The following is a 24,765-nucleotide window of genomic DNA, read 5'->3' as shown; positions in this document are numbered from 1 at the left end:
CAGGGGAACAATGATGACAGTAACATATTAAGGGGTTGGGGTCAATCGTTCATTATATAACATATTGCTTTGAAAATAGCTTTCCAAGCCCTATTAAGAGAAGACAGGCTTTCATATTCGAGTATGAACTTGCCTGGGAGCAGGCAGTTCCTTTTGACTAGCACTCCTGTAAGGAGCACTCAGCAACCCAGCATCAACCTAGTATTTCAAATATCAGGGATTGAAAAGGAGCAATGTGGTCAAGCTGTAAACATTTTACAACAGTTTGTCCACTGCTTTGAATCATGTTCACTTTGGCAAGTGATATATCCCTGCTCTTTGATTTGTTAGTCCTTTGTGAGAGTTCGGACAAAAATTGCTGTGATGTGTTGTCGAAGCCTTTCATGGCTGGAATCACTGGGTTGCCGTGAGTTTTCTGGGCTGTATGGCCATGTTCCAGAAGCATTTTCTCCTGATGTTTTGACCACATCTATGGCAGGCATCCTCAGGAGGCTGTGAGGTCTGTTGGAAACTAGGCAAGTGGGGTGAATATATATATACCTGTGGAATAATGTCTAGGGTCTGTTGGAAGCAAGTGTGAATGTTGCAATTGCTCACCTTGATTAGCATTGAATAGCCTTTTAGCTTCAAAGCCTGGCTGGGGGAATCCTTTGTTGGGATGTGCTAGCCGGCCCTGATTGCTTCCTGTCTGGAATTCACCTATTTCTGAGTGTTGCAGAGGTGAGAGGATCCCTCTTGTCCTTTGCTGAACATAGCATTTCTTGGATTTTCTTAGTAGGTCTGTTTGTACGTTGTGTTTCTTTATCAGCTTCCCTATGTGGTCAGTGGTTCACTTGACCACATACATCAAGAGAGCCATACATCAAGGGAACCACTGACTGCATAAGGAAGGTGATTAAGAAAAACAACCTACAAACTATCTATAGACCCACTAAGAAAATTCAACAAATGCTACATTCAGCAAAGGACAAGAGGGATCCTCTCACCTCTGCAGGAGTCTACCGTATACTATGCAGTTGTGGACAAGTCTACATAGGGACCACCAAATGCAGCAGCATTTCCGCAGACACAAATCAAGGAATATGAAAGGCACTGCAGGCTAAATCAACCAGAGAAGTCAGCCATAGCAGAGGACCTCATAAACCAACCTGGACACAGCATATTATTGGAGAACACAGAAATATTGGACCACTCTAACATCCACCATGTCAGACTACATAGAGAAGCCACTGAAATCCACAAGCATGTGGACAATTTTAACAGAAAGAGGATACAATGAAAATGAACAAAATCTGGTTCCCAGTATTAAAAAATTCTAAAATCAGGACAGTAAATAAAGAGAAACACTCAAAAAACAGGGGAATTCCAGACAGGAATCAATCAGAGCCAACTAACACCTCCCAACACAGGATTCCCCCAGGCAGGAAGCAGCCAGGCTTTCTCCCACACTGGACATTATTCCACAGATATATAAACCCCTTGCTTAGCTTCCAACAGACCTCACAACCTCTGAGGATGACTGCCATAGATGTGCGCGAAACATCAGAAGAGAATGCTTCTGGAACATGGCCAGACAGCCCGGAAAACTCACAGCAACCCATTACTGTGATATTTGTTGAGGCTATGGGCTTTTCTTAAACCTCGTGAAAAAGGGGGGAAATCAGAGTTAAGTTACAGCTAGTTTCAAGAATAGCCCCAAGGTCTTGCTGTTGGCTTTTCCAGTTTGAAAATGAAATATATTTGTGGGTGGAATGAAACATCTGAGGGTTAGTGTGACTAAATGGGAACTTCTGGAATCCAGGTGCCTTCCCCAAAAAGAATATTGCAACTTCAGGGGGAAAATCAGTGTGTTCAAAACGATTTCTTTAGCTAGGGCTAGGCAGGTTTCAGGGCAAAAAAAAAAAAAAAAAAAAAATCCTCACCAGCGATTGAGTCAACAAAGTAGTGGAACTTTCTTTTGAAGATATCCAAGGTGTGCTCCAGAACCTGATGATAATTGGCTTTTCCCTGAGCAATCAGATTCAGCTGTTTCTCGACTGCGCTGCGGATTGTAGGAAGTACAAGTTCAGCATCTAAGAGGAAGACACAAAACAGAGAATGAGTAGGAATGCGCATACCAGGTCCATCAGGAACTTCTCCACTTCATGCTCTGCTGGAATGACCTGGATTTGTGTGTTCCCTCGGGCAATTAATTCCCAATGTGCCTCACTCAGAAGATGTTGAGTGGACTGCATCAACCGTTTAGCACAGCATTAGGGGATCTGAGGCCCTTCTGATGTCTTGGACAACTTCCACAGTATCTTACTATTGACCACGAGGGCTGTCAGAAATATTAAAAATTAACTAGGTATTTTTAATTACAAAAATGTGAGTCAAGCACTGAAAGAGTTAAATTGATGCAATGACTCAGCAAAATATGCAGTTAAATATAAGCAGGTGTGCCTGTAGCTTAGTAGCCTCAGTCTGTGAGAGGTCTTTGTGGAAGACAGTCCTCAGTGTGTGAATAGACCTCAGTGTACTTTGCCTCAGTATATGAGAGACGTCAGTCTGAGAGAGCCCTTAGACTGAGAAGGCCTCAGTTGGAGAAAGGCCTCAGTGTGAGGTAGGCTTCCGTGTTAGGAGGCCTCAGTGTGAAAAGCTTCAGTGAGAGTAGCCCCCAGGATGAAGGCCATCGTGTGTGAAGCTCCAGGGTAAAAGGCTGCTGTGTGTAAAAAGTTACTGTGTGAAGCTCTTGCGTAACTTCAGTGTGGGAAGAGGCTTGGTGAGAGCAAAGCCCAGCGTGGAAGAAAAGAAGGAAGTATAAAGAACTTTGTTCATGTTATGGAAACCTTGTTTTTGTAAATAGTGCAACCATATTATTTTGATATAATGAAAAGCTGCCTATGGAAGAGATAGCATTGGTCTCTGTGTCTTTGTTCTTTTTATCACTTTGGCTACTGGTGCTGGGTCATACTGTTGCTAATAAGTTACTCTGCTATACATTCATGGGGAGGGTCTTTTGTTAATAAGCCCACTCACCCAACAATGGCTGGAAGTGATGGGAGTCAAAGTCAAACAGCAAGGCTTAACTACATTTACCATTTCAATCTGGCTTCGGGCCTGGTTATGGGGGAAAGACCACTTCGGTCACCTTGATGGGTGCTGTATGCAGAGAACTGGGTAGGGGGAATGTGTCCCTGTAGGTTCTCTTGGACCTCTCAGCAGCTTTCCATTTCATCGACCATGGTATCCTTCTGGGTCGTCTCGCTGGGATGGGTCTTAGAAGCACTATTTTACAGTGGCTCCGTTCCTTCCTGGAGGAGCATACCTAGGTGGTGGTGCTGGGGGACTCCTGTTCATACCCCTGGCCATTGTCCTGTGGGGTTCTGTTTGATCCCCCCATTGCTGTTCAATCTATATATATATATATATATATATATATATATATATATATATATATATGAGAAACCACTGGGAGAGATTATCTGGACTTTTGGAGTGCGGTGCCATGTATATGCAGATGACACGCAACTCTACTACTCCTTTCGACCTAAAACCAAGGAAGTTCTCCTAACTCTAAAACGGTGTCTGACATCATTAATGGACTGGATGAGGGCAAACAGATTGAAACTTAATCCAAGACAAGATAGAGCTGCTCCTGGTCAGTTGGAAGGCAGATCAGGGAATAGGGATCTAGCCTGTACTGGATGGGGTCACAATCCCCCTGAAGACATAGGTCTGCAGTTTAGGGGTTCTCCTGGACTCAGCATTGAACCTGGAGGCTTTTTTAGAGAGAAAAAGCAGTATACAAATAACAACATGTTCAACCACAAGTCAGTCTAATGAATGATGTCCACGGATCCCATACTTAAAAGTTTATTGCACTACATTTTTATTCTTTTCCTCTAACTGGACTCTCTAAAGCTCTTCAAAAGCACATAGAAAGTTACCTATTTTATAATAGCCGTGGACCAAAACAATGCCCAGGTTTGTTGGCTTCAGCCTGCGGCCGTTCTCCACTGTGACATAGTTGCGCTGGCAGATGTTGTTTATATGGACTGGAATGCTGGCGTCCGTTCCTAACAACAACGGCAATAATAATCAACAGTTGTTGCTGAGGTAATTTCAAAAAGGAAAAAAACATTTAAAATGTAAATCAGTAACAGCAGCATTTTAGCTTCTTGAGTGCAGCAGTAGAGTAAATGAGCATCAGCAACACAGGAGCAGAGTCAAGCTTTAAAAGTTACAAACAACTTCATTTCTATATAGGATAATAAAGAGCTAACTATCAAATTATCTAACTCCGGGAAGCAGACCCCTTGTCTCTCTCCATGCTCACAGGTGCCGTACATAATGGAGGACTCAGGAGTCTGCCATGTGCTCAGAAAAGGAAGCCTGTCCCTGAGAAGTAGCAGTCTAACAAACATAGATATTGAAGAAAAGAACAGAGAGTGCATTTCATATCCATCACGGAGTTGCAATTGTAGAAATAACCCTGCAATAGTACTGCCGTTAAAAGAGACAGAGGGTGAAGCCCACCTAATATGTTTTTGACACAAACAAGATTGAAATGGGGATCATAATGCAACATATTTTATTGTGATTATGCATTTTAACTACCGTATATACTTGAGTATAAGCCAAGTTTTTCAGGCCCCTTTTTAGGCTGAAAAGGCCCCCCTCGGCTTATACTTGAGTCAAAGTTATTTATTATTTTACACTGTATTATTATTATCATTATTATTATTATTATTACATTATTTTACTCTATTATTTTTAATTACATTTATTATTTTACTCTATTATTATTATTATTACAATTGTTGACGTATCGTGCCATTACTGCTCAAGCAGGGAGCTTTGAGATGGTTGAACAGAAGCTCTCCGAAGCTCTAGGTGCTCTTACTGCCTATTACAGGGAAAACCAGCTGATCCCTAATCCATCTAAAACACAGACATGTGCCTTTCACCTTAAGAACAGACAAGCATCCCGAGCTCTGAGGATCACCTGGGAAAGAATCCCACTGGAGCATTGCAGCGCACCCAAATACCTGGGAGTCACTCTGGACCGTGCTCTGACCTACAAGAATCACTACCTGAACATCAAGCAAAAAGTGGGTGCTAGAAACAATATCACACGAAAGCTGACTGGCACAACCTGGGGATCACAACCAGACACAGTGAAGACATCTGCCCTTGAGCTATGCTACTCTGCTGCTGAGTATGCATGCCCGGTGTGGAACACATCTCACCATGCTAAAACAGTGGATGTGGCTCTTAATGAGACATGCCACATTATCACGGGGTGTCTGCACCCTACACCACTGGAGAAATTACACTGTCTAGCCAGTATAGCAACACCTGACATCCGCTGGGAAGTAGCAGCCAATAGTGAAAGGACCAAGGCAGTGACATCTCCAGCTCAACTTTGGGTATCAGCCAGCACGTCAAAGACTTAAATCAAGAAATAGTTTTCTAAGATCTACAGAGACACTCACTGGAACACCCCAGCAAGCGAGAGTCCAAAAGTGGCAGGCTCAAACCCAGAACCTCAATCAATGGCTGATACCTGGGAACACAGAAAACTGGGCGACTTGGAAGGCGCTGAACAGACTGCGCTCTGGCACCATGAGATGCAGAGCCAATCTTAAGAAATGGGGCTACAAAGTGGAGTCCACGACATGCGAGTGTGGAGAAGAGCAAACCACTGACCACCTGCTGCAATGCAACCTGAGCCCTGACACATGCACAATGGAGGACCTCCTTGCGGCAACACCAGAGGCACTCCAAGTGGTCAGCTACTGGTCAAAGGACATTTAATCAACTACCAAACTTGCAAATTCTGTGTTTTGTCTGTATGTTTGTTTGTTCGTTTGTTTTTGTTAAAAATGTGATACAAATGTCGGGTTGCTAATGACACAATAAAAAAATTACAATTGTTTTACTCTATTATTATTACATTTATTATTTTACTCTATTTTCATTGTTATAATTACATTTACATTATTTTACTCTATTATTATTTTTATTACATGTATTATTTTACTCTATTATAATTGGAAGATACGTAAGCACATTAACATTGAAGACGATTAAAATAATGGTTTAATCAGAGTTGGACAGTCTTATCTTAAACTACAGTTTTATGTAAATATTCAAAAACATTTAACCTACTGATGCCTCAATTAATGTAATTTTATTGATATCTATTTTTATTTTGAAATTTACCAGTAGCTGCTTCATTTCCCAACCTCAGCTTATACGTGAGTCAATACGTTTTCCCAATTTTTTGTGGTAAAATTAGGTGCCTTGGCTTATATTTGGGTCGGCTTATACTCAAGTATATACAGTATGCTGTGCCCTGCCTTGAGCCGAAAGGAGGGGTGGGTAATAAAGAAAAATATTACTATTATTATTATTATTATTATTATTTATGTAGAGGTTACTCCCAGGTAAATCTGTATAGAACTGCAGCTTCAGTCTTTTAGTCACTCTGCTGATAACTTTACATCCATCAATCCTTTTCTCTTAACCTCATTGGTAGAATGTGGCCAAGCTCCAGTCAAAATGCTGATGGAATACATATCTAAAGCAGCATTGCCTTTGCCATGGCTGAAGCAGAGATCGGGTAGAATGGATTGACTGGCAGAATTCTGGGCGATTTTCTCTAGATTCCTCTCCCAATAGTTGAACAACCTCCTACTAAATCAGGCCGCCGAGAAAAAGAAAAATTGAAGCAGAACTAGGAGTGGAAGAACTGTACACTTCGATCAGGTACTGAAAAAAATTCTTGGACTGGCAATATAATAACTATTATTGTTATTGAATTTTAATCTGCATTTAATCGGTTAATTTTAACCTGCATTTTAATACTGAGTATGCTGTTATTTGTATTTTAATGTTTTATCTCTTTGTTGTATTCCACCTCAAGCCACAAAGAGAGCTACATTTATTATTATTATTATTATTATTATTATTATTATCACTACTACTACTACTACTACTACTATGACGACGATAACTACTACTACTACTGCTACTGCTACTACAGGGGCACCCTGTTTTTTTCTAGGTCTCCATCCATCTCAGCTTCTATTTTATCCTGGTTTTACTTAGGCTTCTAGTAAAAAAACAAAATAGATTCCATAAACCCGAAGTTTGGCTGATACAGACTAACCATTGATTAAGAAAGCACCCCTCTTTCTTAGCCTCTCTCACACTCATCACAATGGCAAATAGAAACTTCAGAGGATCATAACTAGATGAAAGTTACTTTCTTCTAGAGCTGCATGTAGGTTCGATATACTACCTACCAATGCCATGTTTTTCCATCAGGGTGATGAGTTCAGCTTCAGTCAAGTAATCAGGAGGGTTGGTTTGTTTCTCCAGGAGTTTAACTTCGCTGACAGGGAAGACATCGCCGCGCTCACAGCTAGGAAGGCTTTCTTCTGGGGGGATGCTCTGCCACGGCATAATCTCAGTAAAACCTGTAGTAAGGTTTACAAAAATAGAGTTTTTGCTTTCTGAACCTTTCTACAGCTTAACCCTTCACTGGTTGGAGTATATAGGTCGGACCATGGTATCTGGTTTCAGAGAGACCACCAGTTAAGGCAGTTTGCAGAGCCCAATGGGATGCAAGGGGAAATAACCACCTGTAAAAAGGCATTAAAATACTACAAAGAATCATGATATTTACAACACAGGCAGAATTGTATAAAGACTCAGGATCTATGACAAGTTGGCCCCAGAGTTAAGAAGAAAACTGCACAATTATATAAAGATAGCACTTGTGGTTTGTAACCAATCAAGCCCATTGTTCGAAGACTTTTACCAAAGATGCCATTAATTTTTAATTATTTGCTAACATATCTAGCCACTGTTGACTGGGTGTTGGGAGGGGCTGCTTCTCCCTACTTTCATCCCTTCTTTCTCTTCACGCCACTCATACCTTTTCCCCTTTCCTTTCTCTACCTTTTTCCTTTCCTTTTTTTTCTTCCTTCCTCCCTTCTCCTTTTTCTTATTCTTCCCTTTTCCTTCCTCCCTCCCTTCCCCTCATAGTATCACAGAGTTGGAAGAGATCTCGTGGGCCATCCAGTCCAACCCCATTCTGCCAAGAAGCAGGAAAATCACATTCAAAGCACTCCCGACAGATGGTCATCCAGCCTCTGCTTAAAAGCCTCCAAAGAAGGAGCCTTCACCACACTCCAGGCCACAGAGTTCCACTGCTGAACAGTGCTCACAGTTAGGAAGTTCCTCCTAATGTTCCGGTGGAATCTCCTTCCCAGTAGTTTGAAGCCATAGTCCAAAAATCAGTGGACCTCACTGCCTCAGTCTAGTGGAGGCTCCTTCTTTGGATGTTTCAAAGCAAAGGCTAGATGACCATCTGGCAGGAGGACTTTGATTGTGCTTGCCCTACATGGCAGAGTGAGGTTGGACTAGATGGGCTGCCAGTCTGCTACCAAGCACAATTCAAAGTGCTGGCTTTGGCCTATAAAGCCCTAAACAAGTCTGGCCCAGCTTACCTGTCCAAACGTATCTCCCTCTATGAAACACCTTAGAGGTTAAGACCTTCTGGGGAGGCTCTACTCTCAGTCCCACCTCCTTTGTAGGTGCGGCTGGTGGGGACGAAGGGCAGTGCCTTCTCAATGGAAGCCCCTCGGCTGTGGAACGCCCTCCCCAGCAAAATCAAATCAGCTCCCTCCCTCCTCACTATTAGAAAGAAATTAAAAACGTGACTGTGGGACCAAGCCTTTGGATAGTAAATTCAGAGCAATAAGTAGATACAGAATATGTGCAATTATGACCTGAGTGACTCCTAGACTATAATTTTGGACTGTGTGGTTTTTAACAATTAATTTTAAAGCTTAGATTTAAAAAAAACTTTTTTGTTTTAATGTGTATGTTTATTTTATTTTATGTCTGTTTATGTGGTATTGAATTGTTGCTTACTTCTGATTCCCATTCAGGGTGAAAGAGGGCGGGGCATAAATATAGTAAATAAATGAAATAAATAAATTCTCTACCACTTTAACACCAATAATAAGCTCTATTAAGTAGTGGAATTAGACCTCTCTCTCAGCTGAAAAGAAACAGAGAGTAGTATAATTTGGGTTCTTCCTCACCTGGCAAAATAACTGTCTTTCCTATGCAAGTGAAATGCTCTGTTCCAACGCTGCAAGTAATAGTTGTTTGGAGGTATTTGCAGTCCGCACTGACGGTAGCAATGAAATGCCTTGTGATATATTCAAATAGTCTCCATCCGTCACCACCTGGAAAGAAAGAAAGAAAGAAAGAAGCCCACAAGACTCAGTCTGTGTCCCACTTTTTAAAAATGTATAGTAGACCCTCCACATTTTCTGGAATTAGGGGCAGAGGACCCCAGGAAATGTGAAAAAATGATATATATGTGTATGTGTGTGTGGAACCGCTGGGCCAATACCCACCAAATTTGCCAACAAAACTCCTCACCATACAAGGTGTGACCAACAATAATAAAAATTAGGAAAAAAATCGAAAACAACTTAGAAATCCTTAATAAAAGGAGAAGCCATCACAGCGCATGCATGCAGCTGTGGGGGGTGCGCACGTGCATGTAAGAGCTCCTCCATCGTCTCGCGGTGGAACTTGTGGCGGCAAGGGCTGCTGGGCCTCTCAGAGCCAGCTACAGCTCCACCAAAATTCCCCATCTGAAACACTAGCCTGACCAACGGAGACAGAGGGGCCTCTTCCTATTCACTTCCTCAATGCCTCTTCGAGCCTCAACCAAGGGAGCAGAAGCAGGAGGCGGCTTCTCCACTCCATAGCAACTGCGCCTGGGAGACGCTTGGGCCGCCTTTCCCAGGAGCAATTGCAGGCAGAGAGGACTCCTCCCCCTCCTCCCTGGCTGTTTCGGGGCCTGCTGTCCTCTGTCCCTCCCACCCTCCGTTCCCCCCAAGAGGTTTCCCAGAGGCCCACCACCAAGCCCCACTCGCCCTTCCAGTGCCGCACGCCTCCCTTCCCGAGCCCTGACGCCTTCCTGGGCAGGCGGCCCTCTTTCATCTCCCCCCCACCCCCCGGCTTCCCCATTGCCCATGGGGCAGCCAGACTGCGGTGATCCTTCCTTCCTTCCCTTATCTTCTGTTTTTCCTCCCTCCCCTCCCTTTCTTTTCCTTTCCTTTCCTTCTTCCCCTTCTGTTTTTCCTAACTCCTTCCCACCCTTCCCTTTCTTTATTTCCTTCCTTCCCTTCTTCCTTCCCTTCTTCCCCTTATCCTCTGTCTTTCCTTTCTTCCTTCCTTAACTTTATTTTCTGTTCTTTCTTCCCTCCCTCCCTTCCCTTCCTTCCCCTTCTGTCCCACCTTTCCTTTCCATTCTTCCCTTCTTTCTCTTATCTTCTGCCTTCTTTCCTTCCTTCCCTTCTTCCCCTTCTGTTTTTCCTCCCTCCCTCCTTCCCACCCTTCTCCTTCGTTTCCTTCTTCCACTTATCTTTTGTCTTTCCTTCGTTCCTTCCTTCTTTCCCCTTCTGTCCTACGTGGGGTGAAAGAGTGAAGCCCCCCCCCCCCCCACACACAAGCAACTCCCAAATGTCAAGGTCTTCCCTAAACTCCACTGTGTACCAATTTTGCCATATTGAGTTTTCTTCCCAAGTTTGGTCCAGATTCATCTTTGTTTTGGTTCACAGTGCTCTCCGGATGTAAGTGGACTGCTATTATTATTGTTTATATTTTTATTATTATTATTAACCTGAGGCTGGCTATCTGTCAGGAGTGGTTAGATTGTGCTTCTCCCATTTGCCAAAAGGGGCTGGACTGGATGGCCCCTTCAAGTCTCTTCCTATGCTAGCATTCTTTCATTATTATTATTATTATTATTATTATGAGGTTGAATGGTCATCTCTCAGGAGTGTTTAGATTGTGCTTTTCCCTTATGCCAAAGGGGGCTGGACTAGATGGCCCCTGGAGGTCTCTTTCTCTCCATTATTATTATTATTATTATTATTATTATTATTATTATTAAACTGAGGCTGGCCATCTGTCAGGAGTAGTTAGATTGTGCTTCTCCCATTTCCCAAAAGGGGTTGGGCTGCAGGTCCCCTGCAGGTCTCTTCCTATCCTAGGATTCATTTATTATTATTATTATTATTATTATTATTATTATTATTATTATTATTATAATATTATGAGATTGAATGGCCATCTCTCAGAAGTAGTTAGATTGTGCTTTTCCCATTTGCCAGAAGGGGCTGGACCGAATGACCCTTGGAAGTCTCTTCCTACCTGAAAAACCTACAACAACCCAGTGATTCCAGCCATGCTCTGTGCATAATGAGTACCTTAAAAACAAAAGAACCAATGAATGAAATCACACCAAATTTGGCAACAAAACATCTCACAACACAAGGAGTGGCCATCACTCAAAAAATTATGATTTGTCATTTGAGAGTTGTAGTTGTGGGATTTATAGTTCACCTACAATCAGAGAGCATTCTGAACGCCACCAACAATGGAATTGAACCAAACGTGGCACACAGGCCTCCCATGACCAACAAAAACACTAGAAGGGTTTGCTGAGCATTGACCTTGAGTTTGGGAGTTGTAGTTCACCTACATCCAGAGAGCACTGTGAACTCAAACAATGATGGATCTGGACCAAACTTGGCACGAATACTCAATATACCCAAATATAAACACAGATGGAGTTTGGGGAAAATAGACCTTGACATTTGGGAGTTGTAGTCACTGGGATTCACAGTTCACCTACAATCAAAAAGCATTCTGAACCCCATGAACGACAGAATCCGGTTAGACCTCCCACACAGAACCCCCACAACCAACAGAAAATACTTAAGGCCATCCAATCCAACTCCCTTCATCAGGGCAAGAAAATGTCATCAAACCCCTCCTGACAAAGAGCCATCCAGCCATTGATATAGATAGATAGATAGATAGATAGATAGATAGATAGATAGATAGATAGATATGATTCACAAACAGAGAGATATAGTCTCATAGATTTGAAAGGGACCCTTAAAGAAGGACAATGATATGTTGCATGTTCCAGAGTGGGCAAACAAGACACTCTCTACATCAACACTGACAAAGACACTGCAAGAAATACTGTTTACTCACAAGCATAATTATATATATTAGAAACCAACACTTTCTCATTACTTTATTTCCCAGATCAACAGACTGGGCCACAGCAACGCGTGGCAGGGGACAGCTAGTCTGATATAAAACCTTTGTAGGACCTCCAGTGTGACTCTCTGTGGAATCTGACCACAGACTCACACTGGAGAAGGAAAATATGGAAAAGGGAATATGAAGGATTATAAGAATGGCTGATGAAGATTTCTGAATTGTCAATCTGATCAGGGCAAATAAGGAGATATATTGGTCCAACTCTGAGAAAGATTGGGACTTGTTTAATTATTTTGTTATAACAACATTGGGGGAGGGGGCTTTGTTAGTTGTGAGATTAATGAATTAAAAAAAATACCATTAACAACAGAAAGGTGGTTAAAGGGAATAGATTAATAAAAAGATACAACTATCAAAGATAAGTGGTTTGTTTATTTTTTCTGTCTGTTAGTTTGCTATCCAAAGCTAAAAGATACATATTTCTGGCTGGAGTTACACTTAAAAAATGTACCTGTTTTGACTTACATACAGAGTCAACTTAGTATAGAACCTATCTTCTTCATAACTTGGGGCCTGCCTGTATAGTTTTTAAAACACGTAACCTTAAAAAAATTGTTCTATAATTCTTTTATTATGCATGTTCTATTGTTCTTTTGAAACTATACATATTCTGATATATATATTCCACACTGGAGGACCTACAAATTCCTAGAGATATTAAATCAATGAATAATCAAATCCCTAAAAATTATGCCCTTAAATTCAGAGAGATGATCATATGTCGATTTTGTGCAGTGATATAGGGAAAATGATTTATTTCTCCTATTCATGCGCATTCTGGGTCTCTTTGCAGAAAGATAAAGTGGGATGTAAATGGTAATAATAATAGAGAATTGGGATAGAAATTATCATCATTAATGGAGATAATAACAAAAACATAACAACAAACACAACAACAACATTGGCTGACACACATTTTGGTGCCTCTTATATTAGCTCTGTTTCTGGGTATATTTGTTCTTCTGGTTCCAAAAGTGGCACCCGTTTCCCATCATCTCCAGTTTTTGAGACACACAACACATGTTATCTACCAGTCGCCGCTAGAAAACCAGGACAACCACATCTAAGAAACTACAGCTGATACAGTCCATCCAATGCAATTTTTGAATCAGAATTTTCCATTCTTAATTACCTAGTTCTGCTTCTGAGGCAGCTCTCATTGGTGTAATTGGAGGGTGGTCCCCAGCGTCATGGCCTTTTCTTGGCTTGTTAATACCTTCAGCCAGTAACGCTTTTACCTTGGAAAGAAACAACGCATGAGAGGGCAAACCACAAGGGGTAGGTTCAACTGAATGGTACTATCTATTTGGTTTAACTATTGTATTTCATTGCATCAAAGTCGCCAGCATGTAATAGTCATACCCCACTTTTCCAAGTGGCAAATTGGTATCTTTGTGTTCCTTGCATAACAGTTGCAGAGCAGTTTGAGTAATAGTCATACCCCTTTCTTTCTCCCTTCTTTCTCTGAAGGCACGGCAGTTTTAAAACTATGAAAAAGGAGGCTCAACTCTTCTCTCCCCTCTCCTTCTTTGAAGGCAAGGCAGTTTACAAAATCTGAAATGGACGTCTCTGGAACTTGGATCTTCCCTCCCTCCTCCAATTTTCAGATTTTGTAAACTGCCTTGCCTTCAAACAAAGAAGGAAGGGAAAGAGGAGGAATCTTCTCTCCTCCTCACTCTGAGGCAAAGCAGTCTAAAAACAAACAAACAAACAAACAAGGAAACAGAAATGGATCTGTTTGTTTGAGGCTGGATCCTCCCTCCTCCTTCTGTCTAGGTAAGGCAGCTAATTTTTATTTTTAAAAACACAGAAACCAGAATATCAGAAGCAGATTTATTTTCATCACGTAAGAGTTGCACCTTCCTTTTCTATATAAAAAAGGAATAAAAAGTGTGACTATGATGCGATGAAATATGATATCCTACAATAGGATGTAATCTGGAAAACCCAAGGGTATGTATTTATTATTTTCAGCACCACAGAGAGAAAATACTTATATATACAGTTCTTGTGGGTTTTTTCGGGCTATATGGCCATGTTCTCTACGTGGGGTTGCCTTTGAAGACTGTCCGAAAGCTGCAGCAAGTCCAACGCGCGGCAGCCAGATTACTAACGGGGGCTGGGTACAGGGAGCACACCACGCCGCTGTTACGCCAGCTCCACTGGCTGCCAATTAGCTTCCGAGCACAATTCAAAGTGCTGGTGTTGACCTATAAAGCCCTAAACGACTCCGGCCCTGTTTACCTCTCCGAACGTATTCTCCCCTACGAACCATCAAGATTACTAAGATCATCTGGAGAGGCCCTGCTCTCGGTCCCACCAGCCTTGCAAGCGCAGCTGGTGGGGACGAGGGACAGGGCCTTCTCGGTGGTGGCCCCACGACTCTGGAACTCTCTCCGTCTGGAGGCCAGAACCGCCCCATCCATCCTAACATTTAGGAAATGGGTGAAGACGTGGCTGTGGAGTCAGGCCTTCGAGGAATGAGACAACACCATAGGACTCTGGATGGAAGTGGATATAGATCCATCTTATTAGGACGACTGACCACTGTAGTTTTATATTTAGTGTTTTTAAAGTTGTTTTGTAATTTGTAATATATGATATTTTAATGAATGTATATGTTTTTATGGCTGTAAACCGGGCTGAGTCCCTCGACGAGGTTGAGAAGCTCGGTATACAAAACTGTGAAATAAATAAATATATAAATAAAATAATATTTCTCCTGACGTTTCGCCTGCATCTATGGCAAGCATCCTCAGAGGTGAGGTCTGCTGGAACTGGGAAAAAAAGGGTTTATATATCTGTGGAATGACCAGGGTGAGACAAAGGGCTTTTGTAAGTTGGGCTAGGTGTGGATCTTTCAACTGACCACCTTGATTAGCATACAATGGGCTGACTGTGCCTGGAGCAAACTCTTCTTGAAAGGTGATTAGATGTCCCTGCCTGTTTTTCTCTCTGCTGTTTTTGCTGTTGCAATTTTAGAATTTTTTAATACTGGTAGCCAGATTTTGTTCATTTTCATGGTTTCTTCCTTTCTGTTGAAATTGTCCACATGTTTGTGGATTTCAATGGCTTCTCTGTGTAGTCTGACATGGTGGTTGTGAGAGTGGTCCAGCATTTTTGTGTTCTCAAATAAAATGCTGTGTCCAGGTTGGTTCATCAGGTGCTCTGCTATGGCTGATTTCTCTGGTTGGAGTAGTCTGCAGTGCCTTTCATGTTCCTGGATTCTTGTTTGGGCGCTGCATTTGGTGGTCCCTATGTAGACTTGTCCACAGCTGCATGGTATACGGTAGACTCCTGCAGAGGTGAGAGGATCCCTCTTGTCCTTTGCTGAACGTAGCATTTGTTGGATTTTCTTGGTGGGTTTGTAGATTGTATGTTGTATGTTATGAAACAAGCTATGGGAAATATGGGGGTGGGGGGGGAGTATAGATCTAGGAATAGACCATGTAACAAGACAAGGGTATTGTGGTAAATGTTTTGTATTAATTTTTTAAAAATAAAATAAAATAAAACACCTATCTTATTAATTTTACTGGGAGAGTTAAAATTGTCTCATTGAAACCAAAAGGACTGAAAAGCTATTAAACACTTTAAAAATGTGTCAAAAGCATTGTATATATAAGTATAAAAACTAATAAAAATAGGAGCACAAGCGGCTAAATGATTTTAGACCAAAAACGGTCAACAGCGACCGCACTGTCTGTAGCTTTAAACAATTATTCCTCAGTACATGAGGCAGGGCACTGTGGAGAAGCATACAGGTGCACAGTTGTTTGTTGTGCTCCACAATCACACAAGGTGGACTATTCTTCTAGGCAGTGCCATTTTGCCAAGTTGTCTTTTGATCTGCCCACTCCACTTCTGAGTCTGTTCAGGGACTTCCACGTTGCCCATTTTTGGTTTGCCCTTGGAGGCAGACCCTTGTGGGGGACCATCTAGTTGGGATTTCCTGTTTTAGCTGCCCAGAGGGATACTCTTGCTGTTTCTGGGGGAACGTTAAGAGGAGTGGTGTTCTCATAAAGCTTTACCTTGATTTGAGTCTACTGAGAGGAGGCCAATAGCCATGCAGTAGATGGCTTTCACAGTGTTCAACCTTATTTCTCTCACAGTTAGCAGCAACTTCCCTTCTCACATTGAAGGGGGGGATGTAGAGTCTATCAACAGGTATAGGTCTGAGACATCCTGTGATTATTCTGTATGTTTCATTCAGTGCTATGTTCACCTGCTTGGCCTGAACAGACTTATGTCAAACAGGGAAGGCATACTCCGCAGCTGAGTAAGACAAGATCAGGGTAGATGTTCTTATTAATTTGGGGTCTGCACCCCATGTGCTGTCAGTAAGTTTCTGCAAGATGTTATTACGTGCAGCTACTTTGTGCTTGGTGTTCATGCAGTGTTTCCTAAATGTTAGTGTTTGATCTAAGGTGATGATGATATTTAGGATGGAAACAATGTTCAAGCTCTTGGCATTCCCAGGTAACCTTCAGTTTCCTGTTGGTTTCACTGTTCCGTAGGTGGAAAGCACACACTTGTGTCTTGGCAGGGTAAAGCTTCAGGTGGTTATCTTTGTAGTAGTTGGAGAGATCTTTCAAGGCATTAGTAAGTTATTTTTCGACTATTTCAAAGTCTTTTGCTTCTGTTGTTAGTCCAAGATCATCAGCATATATAAAGCTCTTTGTGAGTGGTGACTGTGGCTGATCGTTAGTAAAGATGTTAAACAACGCTGCCTTGAGTTAGACCATTATTTTGTCTCCATCTACTTTTCCTGCCTTGAAGCTCCATGTAGAAACTGAGGTTTTCTAGGAGGGTCTGGACAGTTTTTGTAAAATCATAAACCCGGGTAATATGTTAAACTTTAAGCAGCATTTTTCTATGTTGCAGCATGTCATAGGCTGCTGTAAGGTCCACAAAAACTGTTCCCGTAATGCAACCTTTCTCATCTCTTTTCTTGATATACTTAGTCAGAGTAAGAATTTGGGCTGTACAGTTTTTACGTGGTCTGAAACCTGCTTTTTGTGCAATAAGTTGTTAAACCATGACTGAAGCATTTCCCAGCACTTGCCAGGAGCTTTGCAACCAAAGTGCCATATTCAATGTACTGTTTTTTTCTATTGCTATTCTAGACAGAAAACGCTATGCATAAAAATAAAATATAGCTTAGTTTCATATACTCACAGTTTCGGCCCAGTAAGGATTATTAGCCTGCTGCCGCAAAGAGCCCTTCAAGTCAAAGTTTTCTGGGTAATGAGTTGTTTCCGTTCGAGGATAACTAATATAGCCTTGAGTGTAAAGCCGTTCGGCTATTTGCATAGCATGTTGGGGTCCCATTCCTAGAAAGAAAATGTGTACATTTAGGACAACAGGATAGTATAGAATATGTTCATATTTGTACTTGATTTACAAAAAAACTCCCAAAAACCCACCTCGGGTATACACTTTCGAACAGTATACACTCACCCAAAGCAGCGCTGGCAACTCTTAACATTTCAACCGTATTCAAAGCCAGAGGCCTTTGCTTGGCCTTCTCCTTTTTGCTCACAGATTCAACCTACAAAATAATTTAGGCATTATTTAGTAAGGTCTGACAATCATTTAGAAAAGTCTGTTGTTGCTATTTATTGCAATAAAAATGGTAGAAAAGAGAAAAGTCTGAAAAGCTACAGCATCTCTTTCCCCCCCTCCCCAAATGTATCTTTTCATATATATGAAGTAAAGTCACAACATTTTGAAACTAAAGGTCAAAGGTGGGATAATAATGATAATTATAATAATTTAAAATATTATTATTATTTGAAATATTACTATTATTAATAACAATAATAATAGTAAGAGTAATCATATTTTTCACCCTAATTTTGCACTGAAGAAGGGCTTGAAAAATAAGGAAGCCTGTGTGTGTTTATGTTTGTGTTTTATAGTCTCACCTTTGCATCCTTTACTGCCTTTGTTATGTTTAGGAACAGTTGAGCAATCTCCCGGTCAAAGATTCTAACTCGGTCCCAGTCCAGAGTCAGACAGCTGTCTTTTTCATGACTAACCTGTCAGGAGGAAGATATACAGAAAAAAACCAAAAGTAAATCCCTAATTTTTAGTGTCAAAAGACACTGTATTGGTTTATTAATTTTCACTGTTGCAGCATGCTTGCTCCATCAATGTTTAACATTTACACAAATGATCAGCCTCTACCAGAAGGGATAGAGAGTTTCATCTATGCTGACAATCGTGCCATCACCCCTCAAGCAAGGAGCTTTGAAATGGTTGAACAGAAGCTCTCCAAAGCTCTAGGTCAGGGGTCCTCAAACTTTTTAAACAGAGGGCCAGGTCACAGTCCCTCAAACTGTTGGAGGGCAGATTATAATTTGAAAAAAACATGTAAACTGCACATATCTTATTTGTAGAGCAAAAAACACTTTAAAACAATACAATAATTAAAATGAAAAACAATTTTAACAAATATAAACTTACTAGTATTTCAATGGGAAGTGTGGGGCCTGCTTTTGGCTGATGAGATAGGACTGTTGTTGTGTGCTTTCAAGTCGTTTCAGACTTAGGTTGACCCTGAGTGAGGGCCGGGTAAGTTACCTTGGAGGGCCGTATCCGGCCCCTGGGCCTTAGTTTGAGGACCCCTGCTCTAGGTTCTCTTACTGACTATTACAGGGAAAACCAACTGATTCCTAATCCATCTAAAATGCAGACGAGTGTTTTTCACCTTAAGAACAAACAAGCATCTCAAGCTGAGAGGATTACCTGGGAAGGAAGGAATCCCACTGGAGCACTGCAGCACACCAAAATATCTGGGAGTCACTCTGGACCATGCTCTGACTTACAAGACGCACTGCTTGAATGTCAAGCAAAAAGTGGGTGCTAGAAATAATATCATATGAAAGCCGACTGGCACAACCTGGGGCTCATAACCAGAGACAGTGACATCTGCCCTTGCGCTTTGGTGCTGAATATGCATGTCCAGTGTGGAATACATCTCACCATGTTAAAACAATGGATGTGGCTCTTACTGAGACATGACACATTATCACATTATCTACACCCTACACCACTGGAGAAATTATACTATTTAGCCAGTATTGCATCACCTGATATCTGTCAGGAAATAGCAGCCAGTAATGAAAGGACCAAGGCATTGACATCTCCAGTGTATACTCTGTTCAGATATCAGCCAGCAAGCCAATGCCTTAAATCAAGAAATAGCTTCCTAAGATCAAGAGAGATACTCGCAGAAACACCTCAGCAAGCAAAAAGTCCAAAAATGGCAGGCTAAAACCTGGAATTTCAACCAGTGGCTGAGACCGGAAGTGAAACTCCCTCCTGGGCACACAAAAGACAGGGCGACTTGGAAGGTGCTGAACAGACTGCGCTCTGGCACCATGAGATGCAGCGCCAATCTTAAGAAATGGGGCTACAAAGTGGAGTCCACAACATGTTAGTGTGGAGAAGAGCAAACCATAGACCACCTACTCCAATGCAGTCTGAGCCCTGCCACATGCACAATGGAGGACCTTCTTACAGTGACACCAGAGGCACTCCATGTGGCCAGCTTCTGGTCAAAGGAAATTTAGTATAATGCCAACTTTTTAATTTTGTTTGTGGTTTTTTAATACATTATAGCTGTATTCTCAATTCACTTCTGACATGATAAATAAATAAACATTCTACCAATATTAGTGTGGGAACAGGTAAATAATGATGCTGTATCTCAAGCTCCCAAGACAAATAAAAGTATTTCTGAATGCACACTTTATTTACTAGTAAAATAAAAATTCAGCTTTTGTGGTTCTTAACACAATCCGCTCATTCTCGTTACAAATCCATTTACAAAACTGAGGATAAAAACTTTTTTTAATGCACACTGGTTTTAGAGGAATTTTGTGTTCCAAATCCCTGTCAAGATTCCCTGTGAACGCAGAAAAATCACAAATATCTTCACCAACAGAGTCTGCGTGCTATAGAGCCTGTTGCTGCCAAAATCTCCCTCGGTGTCCTCTTCTTGAAGAGAAGGAAGAGAAGGTCAATGAAGGAAGAGAAGGTCAATGAACTGAAGGAGACTTCTGCAGCAGCTGCAGCCCTTGTCCTGCTGTTCTATCCAGTATACATTAGCCCCAAATTGGATGCTGATGGGAGACAGAAACAGTGGATAGAGCTCACCTTGGCTTGCAACACCCAATACGTTTCAGGCTTGAAAGACTGGATTTTATCATGCCGCTCCACACAAAATCCCAGGGTTGGCGTTTGACAGGGCCCAAAGGAGATCAGCGAGCTGTCAAGATTGCCATACTTCCCCTGGAAGTATTTGGTTTGAAACCTTTTGGAATGAATACATAAATCAAACCAATGTTCAGTGTTGGTATCCAACATAACAAACGATTTCTACATATGGAATAATGCCAGCATGGGTTTGGAGGACACAGAATTGCTAGATCATGACCATGTGGCATGCACTCAACTTGGAAAACTTTATGTACATTTTATACACGATTTATAACAACAACTATTATTATTATTCATTATCGGCCTCTCTCACAGCTCGAGGCAGGATACGGAACCATTAAAAAACACTTCCATAAATATATAACATAAAATCCATACATCAAAACACATGATCACAAAACACATACATTAAAACACAGGCAATCCCTAAGGTGTATTGTAGGTTTGTTCTTAAATTGAATTTGTATATTAATTGAAACAGACACATTTTAAGTGTAACTCCAGCCAAAATATATATCTTTTAAAGCTTTGGTTAGCATAGGGAAGGGTCAACGCCCTTGTGAGGTTTGTTTTGCCGTCTGTGTCCCTGTTCAGAAGATGTCACTTCACTTTCTGTGATAACACTATGTAACACCATTTTTGTCTCAGGGTTATTAATGTCATTTCCTAATTGGTTCTATCATAAAAACATGGAAAATATTTATTAAACTGCAAAAACTTTGTGCGGGACATCCTACAGGACATTTTGCTATAGTTTTTTAAACAAATATCTCATAGAGCCTCAACCAATTCAACCTATTTTTTGGCACAATTAAACAGAAAATAACACTTTCAAACAGGAACAGAACATTTCTCACATTTTGTAACATAGTGTCATTGGATTTTGAAAAATCTGGCTTGTTATGGAAACAAGGATTGGCAATAAAGCTTCAGTGGAAACCTCTTTTCCCCATGATAGCTCTTTCAGGAGTGGATTTCCTGATTATTGTCATAATCACCACCACCACCACTACACTCCAGCTTTGCAAGCAGGGGAAGCTCACCCTGTCTTGAAAATTTTCATATTTCTGGTTTTGGTGGACAATAATACTGCAATCACAGATGGTGAAACTCAAGCAATGGGTCTCACTCACCCTGTTAATACCCCTGAGCAATATGGCAGAAACATGACAAACCAAACACATGGATGCCAATCACTATGATAAGCGTACCGTCTAGACCAGCTCCTGGCCAATGCTGATGAACGGCATGCCAAAGTAGAGGAGCTCTGCCAAGAAATACCTTGTAAACGCACATCCAATTCTCAGATCCAGCTCCTGACGGGCATCCACCGATAGGGCTTCATTGTGGTTGGGCTCTCCTAAGTGATTCATGGCATTGCAAATATCTGTGTCAGTAATAGAGCTGAATTTGGCTCTGTACACCACCCTTTCACTGCCACGGGGCTTATTCATTATGGGGACGATAGCATCCAGGACCTACAAAGAGTAAATGTGAAAGCCAAGTCACAACTGACTGCAAACATTTTCCCCACAAACACCATAGAAAATTCAAGATCACACTTGTGAACCGTTCCAGCATTTATGTATTTATTTAAAAACCCACCACTGTCCAACCAATACATTTTTAATACACCAAAATCAATCACTTTCAGAACATAAGAAGATGGATGAACTAAAAAGAAACTCTCATCAGTACATAATTTCACTGGAAAAGGGAAAGAAGATAATTAATCACGACAACACAGGCTTTCAAAAATCATCATGAGATGACTTATGGCCTACAATCAGAGCACATGTGTCAAACTCAAGGCTGGAATGCAAGCCACTATGTCATTTGATGTGGCCCTCTGCAAGGCGGATAATATCAAAAGAGATGTGACTTGTCTGGAGCCCCAAATTATGGAAAAAACTAAAGAGAACCGACCACTATGTAAAAAATATATATTGTTCATTTATTGCATTTTTATACCGCTTTTCCCACTTTGAGTCCTGGGGCAGACTCAAAGTGGTTCACAACATAATCAATGACAAAATTCAATGCCTCACATAGATAAAATACATCACATATCAAATCAACAATATATGACTGTAGATTAAAACCATTAAAACTATAAAAACAACAAACACAGACACAACATAAAACATTTAGCCCCTGCACCAATCCTGAGGTTGTCTTCAGCTACTTCAATATTTCTATCATTCATCGGATGCTTGCTTGAATAGCCGAGTTTTAAGTTGTTTCCTAAACACTAGGAAGGAGGAGGCTGATCTAATTTCACTAGGGAGGGCCACCACCGAGAAGCCAAGGGGCCACCACCGAGAAGGCACTGTCTCTCATCCCCTCCAATTGCACATGCAAAGTCGGCAGAACTTCCCCGGCCGATCTTAATGTTCTAACTGGCTCATAAAGGGAGATGCGTTCGGAAAGCTAAGCTGGACCAGAACCATTTAGGGATTTATAAGCTAAAGCCAGCACTTCAAATTGTGCTCGGTAGCAGATGGACAGCCAGTGGAGCTGACGCAACAGGGGCTTAGTATGTTCCCTGTATGCCGCTCCAGTAGAAACCTGGCTGCCACCTGTTGAACTACTTGAAGCTTCAAAACAGTCTTCAAAGACAACCCCATGCAAACCGTGTTGCAGTAGTCTATTCGAGATGTGATGAGAGCATGGACCACTGTGGTCAAGTCTGGCTTCTCAAGGTATGGGCACAGCTGCTGCACAAGTTTATAGTTGGCCCTCCATGAAAATGAGTTTGAGGCCCCAGAATTAAAGGATTATTATTCACACAGAATTTTTTTCAAAATTTGTTACATAGTGTTTGGACAAGTCTATCATAGATGTGTGTGTGTGTGTGTGCGTCTGTCTATCTGTCTATCTATCTATCTATCTATCTATCTATCTATCTACACACACACAACTATGTTGTGTCCCACCTCAAGCTGAAAGGAGAGACAGGTAATAAATAAAATATATTATTATTATTATTATTATTATTATTATTATTACTGAATATTCCCACCATTTTTTTTGCTGTATATTTGTTAATACAGCAGCATAAAATGCCATCTACTGATGAGCCAATAACATACTTTACGTTTTGCTGATACTGATGTACAAGGCATAGCTTACCAATTTTGGCACCAATTAACAGTGTCAATATATTAACTGTTCTTACCAGTTTGAGTCCCCCTAGTGTTGGAATGACTAGTATAAGCCAAAAAAGACCAAAAAAAAACAAAAACCAATGAACAGGAGTGTCTCCAAACTGTGCACAAAACTCTAATAACTAAATTATCTTCACTTTTTCTGCCAATTGTACTTTATTGCATCCACAGACAGTAACTAAAACACTGTACTTAACGAGTAAATATATTCATAGAAAACATACCTCAAAGCAGATGTTTTCCCCTTCCTTATCACAATCCAACCACAGAACAACATAATCACAGCCTCTTCCCTCTACCTAAAAATTAAATCAAGATACACATTCCAGTGACTATAAAGCAGGTAGGTTGAGTGTCTCTTTTAGTCTTTGTAGATCAAATTTCAGATGAGTGGCAAGGAACAATTATTGAGCCCCTCATATTTATTCAAAACTAGCTTGGGTGCTCAGTGTTGCCAGGGTTATTTGAAAAAGTCAAAATTTTAATTGTACAAAATGCATAAGGTTATGGGTGAACTACAACTCACATCATGCCAGGTTAACCCCGAAAAACTCCATCACTACTTAAAGTTTGTTATGTTGGGCAAGTTTGCTCTAGATGCATCCTCGGTGGGGTTCAATGTACTCTCTGTCTGTGGGGTAAACTACAACTCCCATTATGGTGAGTCAGTCCCCTCAAATCCCTCCAGTAAGTTAAGTTAGACATAGGGATTCTGTATGCCAAGTTAGGTCCAGGTCTATCATTGGTGGAGGTCACAGTTTCTCTGGTTGTGGGTGAACTCCCAGAAAGGAAGGTCACTTTCCCCCAAAGACCTCCATTATTTTTTGCTGGTCATAGGGGCTCTGTGTATAAAGTTTGGTCCAATTCCATCTTTGGTGGAGTTCAGAGTGCTCGCTGATTGCAGGTGAACTATAAATCCCAGTACCTACAACTTCAAAATGTCCAGGCCAATTCCCCTCAAAACCCACCGGCATTCAAATTTGGGCATATCAGGTATGCATGTCAAGTTTAATCCAGATCCATCATTGTTTGGGTTCATAGTGCGCTCTGGATGTTGGTGAACCACAACTCCCGTAAAACCCTCCAAAAACCTCCAGCGTTTTTTCTTGGTCATGGGGGTTCTGTGGTGGATGTCTGTGGTGGAGGAAACACATACAATCTAGGAAGAAATTGTCCCCATATGAAAGCCTTCACTTGGATGGTGGGCAGTATGGCG

General features: G+C 41.3%; 1 protein-coding gene across 2 annotated transcripts in view; it reads right to left on the bottom strand.

Moving 5' to 3' along the window:
- Positions 1 to 24,765, bottom strand: part of TOP3B (DNA topoisomerase III beta) — a 50,231-nt gene that overhangs the window by 15,753 nt on the left and 9,713 nt on the right. For both annotated transcript variants that reach the window (XM_060785910.2, XM_060785909.2), the window contains exons 5-15: positions 23,774 to 23,848; positions 21,664 to 21,860; positions 20,320 to 20,476; positions 18,084 to 18,197; positions 17,617 to 17,707; positions 17,335 to 17,489; positions 13,289 to 13,394; positions 9,102 to 9,248; positions 7,293 to 7,466; positions 3,930 to 4,058; positions 1,923 to 2,072 (exon numbers count right to left, since the gene is read on the bottom strand). In XM_060785910.2, coding sequence (XP_060641893.1) covers positions 1,923 to 2,072; positions 3,930 to 4,058; positions 7,293 to 7,466; positions 9,102 to 9,248; positions 13,289 to 13,394; positions 17,335 to 17,489; positions 17,617 to 17,707; positions 18,084 to 18,197; positions 20,320 to 20,476; positions 21,664 to 21,860; positions 23,774 to 23,848 — 1,495 coding nt within the window. The remainder of the gene's footprint in view (positions 1 to 1,922; positions 2,073 to 3,929; positions 4,059 to 7,292; positions 7,467 to 9,101; positions 9,249 to 13,288; positions 13,395 to 17,334; positions 17,490 to 17,616; positions 17,708 to 18,083; positions 18,198 to 20,319; positions 20,477 to 21,663; positions 21,861 to 23,773; positions 23,849 to 24,765) is intronic.

Source organism: Anolis sagrei, chromosome X (genome assembly GCF_037176765.1).
Source record: "Anolis sagrei isolate rAnoSag1 chromosome X, rAnoSag1.mat, whole genome shotgun sequence".
NCBI lineage: Eukaryota > Metazoa > Chordata > Lepidosauria > Squamata > Dactyloidae > Anolis > Anolis sagrei.
Note: the sequence above shows the minus strand (reverse complement) of the source record. Positions and strands in the feature narration are given on the sequence as shown.